We start from the raw sequence: 7,495 nt of genomic DNA, 5'->3' as shown, positions 1-7,495 counted from the left end.
GGAGCCAGTTAAAAAGTAAGTATAGAGTCCCACACAAATTAAGCACTATTTTGAGACAGCTCTGTCCTGCTGCTATCAGTGTGCAATTAACTCCACTTGAGTTCATTTTCATAAAAAAGAAAATAACTCCTAAAGTAGATTGTGCAAAAATCACCAATCAGCTTACATATTAAATGTGAGTTATGCTTGATACACCTGATGTCACTACATAAAACAGCTGTACAGCCACATTTATTGAGTCAATAGTTCATGCTAAAATACTAAAAACAAGAAGAATCATCTCAAAGTCCAGAAAGGCCCTTTCATTTTTACTTTTCCCTCATGCACCTGCCGATGTAAAAAGTCTTGAATAATCAGGCCTCATGTTATCGTAAAGACCTCAAAGTAGCACATCACCTCTGTAGAGCACTCAGCCTGTGAGCTTACTTGTGGTTTTAGAGTATTTAAAAGAAGAATGGGAGGCAGAGCCTTCAGCTTTCAGGCCCCTCTTCTGTGGAACCAGCTCCCAGTTTGGATTTGGGAGACAGGCACATCTCTACTTTTAAGATTTGGCATAAAACTTTCCTTTTTGATAAAGCATATAGTTAGGGCTGGATCAGGTGACCCTAAACCCTCCCTTAGTAATGCTGCAATAGATCTAGCTTACTTGGGTTTCCCACGATGCACTGAGTATTTCTTCTTTATTCACCTTTTTTCACTGTCAGTATGTTTATACATCACTTTGCATTGAGCCTAGTTTTGCTCGGTTTTCTTCCTGGTTTCTTCCTTGGCAACAGTGGAAAGGAGGTTTTCCTTCCCATTGTTGCCAAGTGCTTACTTATAGGAGGTCATCTGATTGCTGAAGTTTCCTCTCTACTATTGTAGGATCTTTACCTTACAATATAAATGGGGTTTGTGGTTGTGATTTGGCACTACATAAATGAAATTAAACTGAATTGAACTGAAAGCTAGCCTTGATTGATGAGGATACATCAGTATATAAGATTTGTTTCAGCTGATATTGGCCATGTTGTCTGAAGTTGGCTATTGGCAACAACATGGAATTTATCAGTGTAAGGTCATGACCATTCATACATCCAGTCTAGCTTATAATATTAATAATACATTAGAATTCTGTGAAACACACTTATCGTGTGTGTATTTATACTATATTTATTACCATGTTAGCTAATGCCAAAAGTAGCCACACACCAAAGTGCTAAAATACTCAGTGAGAGACTGTATTACAAAATACAAAGTAAAAGTACAACAAAAAAATGTAGTTAATGTATCCAAAACAGTTGTCAGTAAATTTCTGGACTTTACTGTAACAGCCTGCCTGGTATTTAAAAGATCCATTATCCCTATCAAGGACGTACACTCTACAACTATCCAACTCAAGAAGAAGTTCAAAGAATAGTGATGTGGCATGTTGATGTTGTATTAATGTGTAAGGTGCATTTTAACATTGGGGCTGAAAAAGTGGAGCAATTTTTTTCCAAGGTTAATAATAATTAAAGTGTGGAAGAAGTGTAGTAGAATAAAAATGTGCTTTAATCACTTTGCATTCTTTCCAGTTATTATTAATCTCTAGCTCTCTTCCATCTGTCTCCCTCCCCTTACCCCCAGCAGGTAGCAGCAGATGGCTGTCCTTCCCTGAGCCTAATTCTGGATGAGGTTTCTTCCAATTAAAAGGGAGTTTTTCCTTCTCACTGTTGCCAAGTGCTTGCTTGAACAAGGTCATCTGATGGTTGGGGCTTTGTATTACTGTAGGGTCTTTACCTTACAATATAAAGTCCCTTGAGGCGACTATTGTGTGAGAAAATGTAACTGAACTGAAGTGAATTGAATTGACTTTGTACTTATAGTCTTTTCACCGCTGCTGCTGTGGTTTCTTTGTACTCGATCACAGTGACATCACTCAGGCTGATCTCTGATTGGAGAAAATTAAAACGATAAACACTAAACACAGGAGCTCAGTTAAAGGAAATGTCAAATGAAGCATTAAATGTCATTATGAGTTCCCTATGCTGGGGACGTTACATTTATAGAGACGGAATTAAGCACACGTCGCCACGTTTGGCCCTGCCTCCCGGAGAGGTTTCACTCATGCTGCCCGGTCCTTGAAGGGGTGGACCAAAAAAAAAAAAAAAAAAAAAAAAAAGGACAGGCAGCAAAGGAAAAGGAAAAACATTGGCGACACCTGCAGACTCCTAACCTGCTCTCTCTCGGAGCAAAAACATGGAAACCTGAAAGAAGCGGAAAGAAACAACTCATTCGGAATAAAAGGTGCATTAATAAAGTATGTTTATTAGTCACAACTACTACGCGGAGCAGAAGCGAGCGGCTCAAACACTTTCCAAATAGACTCCCGGAGCGAGAAAGCGGAGGGAGGGAGGAAAGCGCAGCAGGTAATGGGAAGCTGATTCATCCTCACTCGGAAAAGTTCCGTTTCACGCAGATTTTCATTAAAGCTTAAAGGAAAGAAGAGTGTGCAGACAGCGAAACTGTTTTCATGTACTTTAAAATTTTTGTATATATATTTTTTTTACTTGTTAATTGTTCACGTGAGGCGTGGATGGAGTGAAATGCTGGTGCGTTCACAGGTAAAAGGCAAAACGCGCGTTTTCCCCTGTCTATGTTGTCTATTCAAACCCGCTGTTGTGATCCCGGAGAGAGATAAATGATTCGTTTACTGACTGTATTTGACTGTTAAGTGCAGGGGTTTCGCTTCCTACTGACAGTAGCAGTGGAGATCATTTATTGTTCATAGGAGTGCTCACAATGTGTGCGGTCCCCCGTTTTCACTTCTTTGTGTGGCTGCTCCATGCATTAGTGTGAAAGCGAGGTTGCTTTCCTCTAAGTAATACCTTACATTCCGAGTCCGATAACTCTAATTTACGGAGACACTCATAAGTCGCCATACATCATTCATGAATTTGTGAACTCTTTTATTAAGTTTAAATACGTCATGTTGAAAAGTGTGGAGTTATGCAGTTGTCATTCACTGTGTGCATAAAAATGCTTTCGACAGCCTGTTTTTGCAGCTTGCCATGTGAACGGAAATTAAATAGTTTAACCGTGCGTCATCTGAAAAAGGGCTGATGAAGACAGGGTTTACATACTCCCATCTATGTATGTCAAAATGCTTTCCAAATGCTTTTTGACAGCGTGCGGTTATGTGTAATCTTTTTTCTGTTTTCTCACGCTCTGTTTTGGCGTGCCTGGCCACGACTCATATCAGGTTTCTCCTTCATACTGAATAGTCAGACTGAGGACAATGAATGACACTAATGCTTTGCATAGTATTAGAAAAAAATAGACAATAAACGTTGGGTTTAAAGTTAATCCGTAGATGGTGGTGTGCCTTACTTTGGTTTCCTGGTCATCCAATCTTTGTTTTCACCTGCAGTCTATTCAAAAGTTGTTTTTGAGCTCGTGAAGCTCAGGTGAGGTCTTCCTTCTGTGTTTGGACGTGAATCTTGTTTTGAACTTTCTATAAAGGGAAGATGAGCAGAACAATCGCATTTGTGGGCATTTAAAAAAAAATCTGTAATAGGATAGATTAACCATCATTAGTTGTACATCACAGTAGTGTAATCCTATGGATATAAGTAAAAAAACTTATTTCACCCATTGATGTGTAAATCGATTTATAATTTCTATGTAGTCTTTTTTTCTTTTTGATATCCTGTCTTTCTCCATTAAATTTAAACTACCATCAGAATTAGATCCTGCTCTATTCTTAAAAATTTAGCTAGAAATTAAAATAATCATTTCCACCACTGTAAATGAATTGACCTGCCCACCTTTCCTTTACGTACTTTTATATGGAAGAAGTGGCATAATCAAAAAATATTCAACAATCATTAAAATATGTGTATTGAAATCAAAGCCGAGAAGAGTATTCAGTTAATAAATTAATAAACATGAAAGCATGATTCCTGATTTTGGTTGGTTAAAAAAACCCAACAACACAATTTTAACCATAATTTCTTCAAAAGTGTGAAAACTTGCATACTGGTAGATTTTTTTTTTAACGGTTCATCTTTTAAAAGCAGGAAGTACTTAATCTACCCAAAACTATAGCTGTTTTTTCATTATGGTTACCATAAAAAAATCCACGATATTTTAGCCAGGATATTCACGTGGCTTACTTTATACAATTAAATGAAAATTTTCCTAAAATAAAATCATGGCTACAGTTTATTCATGCAAGGGAGCCATTTATGGGTTAGGATTACATTGACATTCGGCTCATTTAATGGAACTTTTGCCTGTTTGGGACATGCAAAAAGTCTGCAGAGCCACAAGGCCTGCTGGATGTGCCCCAGCTGATGCAGATGAGTGTCTAGACAAAGCGCAGCCTGCAGACCTGCTGTGCAGCTTTGAAGTCATGCACTATTCACAGCTGAGACTGAAGTCACAGTGGATCAGGTGTGTGCTGATGATACAGTTACCCTTTCTACCACTGCTGTATCCTGTCTGAAGGCTATTGTTTTTCCATTCATGCAGGCAGCGAACTAAGCCCTATAAGAGTCTTCATCTTACTCACCTCAGGAAATGTTTTGAAACGTGGCACACAAAAATAGCAAGCGATCTCTTGGTCCTGACTTTGGGAGACAGTGGGGCTAAGAGGAGGGTCAGATCATGGAGGTTAAAGTTTCACGCCAAACAATAACACAAGTGCAATAAATTTGGTGCAACATTCAATGCTTCAGTTGTAGCATGGCTATAGGTTGCATTAGGCGGTGCTGTTATTAACCCGATGTCATAGTAACACCTCTGTTTTGTCTCCAGGTCTTTGGTGGATGGAGAGAAAATGGACGTGAACCAGAGGGAGCTGCCTTTATATGTAAGTGACTACCTCCTTAGCTTGTGTGTGTCTGAGGTGTTTGCATAATGCAGGGTTGTCAAACTTATTCTGCATGATGGTCCACAGTTTCCATTTCTGTCAAAGACACATTTAATTCCAATTCATAGAAGAACAAGAAGTGCAATTTGAACAGCAGGTGTCTATTTTTTACATGCTTATTCTGAATTCTATTCTATATGGAAAAGTTGCTGTAGTAAATCAAAGAAATTGTCATTGGTCATTGCCCAGACTCTCTTGCAACTGCAAAACTGAAAGTCTTCATTAATATACAGAAAAAAATGTATTTTTCTGTGGACCCATTGTAAAAATAGAAATTTCTACAGGCGATAGTAAAAATTAAAAACAGAAGATTTTCTGTTCAAGTTTATCTATTAATTACTCTAGTATAATATGAACAACAATGGCAATGTGGGGTGGGGTGGGGTGTGTGTGTGGGTGTGGGGGGGTATCTTTATCAGTAAGAAAAGCTGTGAAACTTAAGAAAACACAGTTGAAAGTACAAAATCTATGCCCTCTTTCATATACTCCAAAGCCATCGAGTGGCCCAGATTGAGGTCTTTGCCAGGCTGATACTGACCCCAAAGCCTTATGTTTCAGGCATGATTTTTTTTTTTACCTCAGCAGAAGTGTTTCCCTCCAGCTATCCTCCTCCTCTCTCAGTCCTGACTCTCTCTGTGTGCACTGGTTGACTAGTGAGCCTTGTGTCGCAGGTGAAACCCAACCCACCAGGGTTTCAGTCCCTGGGGAAGCCAGGCTCTACACAGCCGCCCACCACATGACAAGGGCTTCTGAAAGCATGGCTCCCATAGTGAACATGGGACTAAGAATAATAGAGTATTCTTGGCTCTTTAAAAACTACTGGTTACACAAGTAAAAAAAAAAAAAAAAAAAGTGGATTTTCTTTTCTAAAATTGTCAAATTGTTGTCTTTTCAACTTTTTTTGTTTTAACTTTTGGACGTTTTAGTTTTGTTTCGCCATCTCTTTCTCTCTTTTCCTTTTTGCCTCTTTCACTCTCTCTCTGCCTATTCTCCTGTAAATGTGGAAGCCTGGGTGGGCCAGTCACTGAAGCGTTGCCAGATTTCTGGTAAGCGGAGTGTCTGCTTGTTTTGCTGTGTCACCAGTTTGAGAGAGGGATGTTGATGGGGGTGGGGGTCGCTTCGAAATCGTTGCCTCCATTCGCTCACAGAATCTGATGGAGGGCCGGTCTCGAGGCCCAGACATGTGAATCATTATGGGCGCTAGAACTTACACATACTAAGAGGAAGTGGTGTCTCCACCCTCAGAGGACACAGCTGAACAGGAGCAACTCTCAGGACTGAATGAGATCCAGATTTCAATGCTGGGCTTTGTGTAGACAAGCTGTGGCACACTGCTGTGATATAAAGACTACTATTGTAGCATGCCTAGTAAAGTTTTATGGCGCACCTCCACGCACGCAACACAGTGCCATGCCCATAGCAAATACTGATGGACAAGATCAATGGAGAAGTGGCTGCCATGAGTTGGATGGAAAAAGCGTTGGGAGTTCCTGTGTGGAAGGAGATTTTATTGAGCTGTAGTTTAGCTTCAGGTTCATGCGAAAGTCATTTTGTTTGTCCAGGTGCATGATTGAATCAAACGTATGCCCCTGAAAGAAGAATGTGTGGCCATGTTGGTGAAATGGAAAGTGCAATTTTACCACAACAGAGGCTGAACTAACTGCATTTCCAGTTGTAGCAACACCAGCAGCTTGCTTCTTTCTTGGTTTGCCACCACATTCGTTCATGCTTAAGGATCTGAAACTATTAATGAGGCTTAAATGTGATAAACTAGACAGCAGATTTAAAAAAAAATCCCAAAATTCTGCTGTTACTGCTATTATATAGAAATCTGCTTGACATATTTGTGTTCTGGAGGGGTAAATAGTAATTTTAACATTTTTTGTACATTATTTTATATTTTTCAGGTCATTTTAGTTTATCTAAATCTGTGGATTGCCAAATAAGGTGGTAAATAGGGTAACCATAACAACTGCTTAACATCAGGATGTTAGCAGTGCTGTTGTGAGCAAGTCAGCATAAATATTCAATATGCCGGCCAATAGTTTTTGGCTTTCAGAAATGAAACATAAATAAATTTTCCTAACATTTATTATGTGCAGTTATTTATTTACACATTTATGCTGTGTCTGACTCTGCTTGGATCACGTGGTTGTTATGTTTGTGGTCTTCCAAACATATGTGGTTCCAACAAGGAAGTTGCAAAGTGCCTCTGCTGGACAAACTATGCAATGTTAACATTCATAACATAGCTGAAGGGTGTTTTCACCTGGTTCCCTTTGTATTTTAAACTTGAATTTACTGGCTATTATAAATGCAGATACCAATTGATTGGCAAATAGCTAATATTGACAGATGATAAAAAGAATAACCCAGGTTGATCCTGATACAATTATGCTACATTTTGTTGAAAAACAATTCTTTAAAATTGGCTCCATTTTTGTAATCTGGATTATTTTCTGTGAAAACGCTTTTGTATTGGCACATGTCAACATACCTGGCAGGACGATACAGTGGGGCAAAAAAGTATTTAGTCAGCCACCGATTGTGCAAGTTCCCCCACTTAAAATGATGACAGAGGTCAGTAATTTGCACCAGAGG

General features: G+C 39.1%; 1 protein-coding gene across 5 annotated transcripts in view; it reads left to right on the top strand.

The window, feature by feature from the left end:
• Positions 1-2,127: 2,127 nt before the first annotated feature.
• arhgef28a (Rho guanine nucleotide exchange factor (GEF) 28a) overlaps positions 2,128-7,495 on the top strand; it is a 53,913-nt gene continuing 48,545 nt past the window's right edge. For 4 of the 5 annotated variants that reach the window (XM_005949652.3, XM_042223238.1, XM_005949651.3 and 1 more), the window contains exons 1-2: positions 2,129-2,390; positions 4,780-4,834. In XM_005949652.3, the coding sequence (XP_005949714.1) occupies positions 4,802-4,834 (33 nt within the window). In that variant the 5' untranslated portion in view covers positions 2,129-2,390; positions 4,780-4,801. Of the gene's footprint in view, positions 2,391-4,779; positions 4,835-7,495 lie in introns of all 5 variants that reach the window. The other variant, XM_005949650.2, reaches the window with a different exon arrangement.

Source organism: Haplochromis burtoni, unplaced genomic scaffold, assembly GCF_018398535.1.
Source record: "Haplochromis burtoni strain Fernald_Lab_line unplaced genomic scaffold, NCSU_Asbu1 Contig_107, whole genome shotgun sequence".
Lineage (NCBI taxonomy): Eukaryota > Metazoa > Chordata > Actinopteri > Cichliformes > Cichlidae > Haplochromis > Haplochromis burtoni.
This window is presented reverse-complemented; position numbering and strand designations above follow the sequence as displayed.